Source organism: Neopelma chrysocephalum, unplaced genomic scaffold (assembly GCF_003984885.1).
Source record: "Neopelma chrysocephalum unplaced genomic scaffold, ASM398488v2 Primary Assembly neopelma1_33163, whole genome shotgun sequence".
Lineage (NCBI taxonomy): Eukaryota > Metazoa > Chordata > Aves > Passeriformes > Pipridae > Neopelma > Neopelma chrysocephalum.
In genome coordinates this window covers 1-452 of record NW_020900375.1, presented here as the reverse complement: position 1 = coordinate 452, position 452 = coordinate 1, and the positions used below count along the sequence as shown (strand labels likewise).

The 452-nt window shown below is 81.2% G+C and overlaps 1 protein-coding gene across 1 annotated transcript; it reads left to right on the top strand.

Moving 5' to 3' along the window:
• Window positions 1-111: 111 nt before the first annotated feature.
• Window positions 112-447, top strand: LOC113979140 (WD repeat-containing protein 6-like; the record flags this gene model as incomplete). Its single annotated transcript, XM_027706615.1, has 1 exon — window positions 112-447. A coding segment is annotated over exon 1 (336 nt), but the record flags the coding sequence as incomplete, so codon positions are not given.
• Window positions 448-452: the final 5 nt, after the last annotated feature.

Sequence of the window (452 nt, the reverse complement as noted above, 5' to 3'; positions counted from 1 at the left end):
CTGAGGCGGGCGAGCTGCGGCGGGGCCGGGGCGCTGCGCTGCGCCGTGCTGGCCGGGGCAGGCTGGGAGCGCCTGGCACTGGCGGCTGGTACGGCGGCGGGGGCCGTGGTGATGTGGCGGGCGGCGGCCGCGGCGGCCCCGCGGCGGGAACTGCGCGGGCACCGGGGCGCGGTACTGGCGCTCTGCTACGCGGCGGCGCGGGGGCTGCTCGCCTCCGCCTCTGAGGACCGCAGCGTGCGGCTCTGGGCCGTGGGCGAGCTGGGCGGCGGTGACGGGGACGGCGCCTGCCTGCTGGTGTGCTACGGGCACGGGGCGCGGGTGGCCGCCGTGGTGCTCCGGGGGTCGCTCCCGGTCAGCGCAGGGGAGGACGGTGCCTGCCTGGAGTGGGGAGTCAGCGGCGATGTGCGGCGGGAGCGGCGCGGGCACCGCGGGGCCCTGCGCGCCCTGGCCCT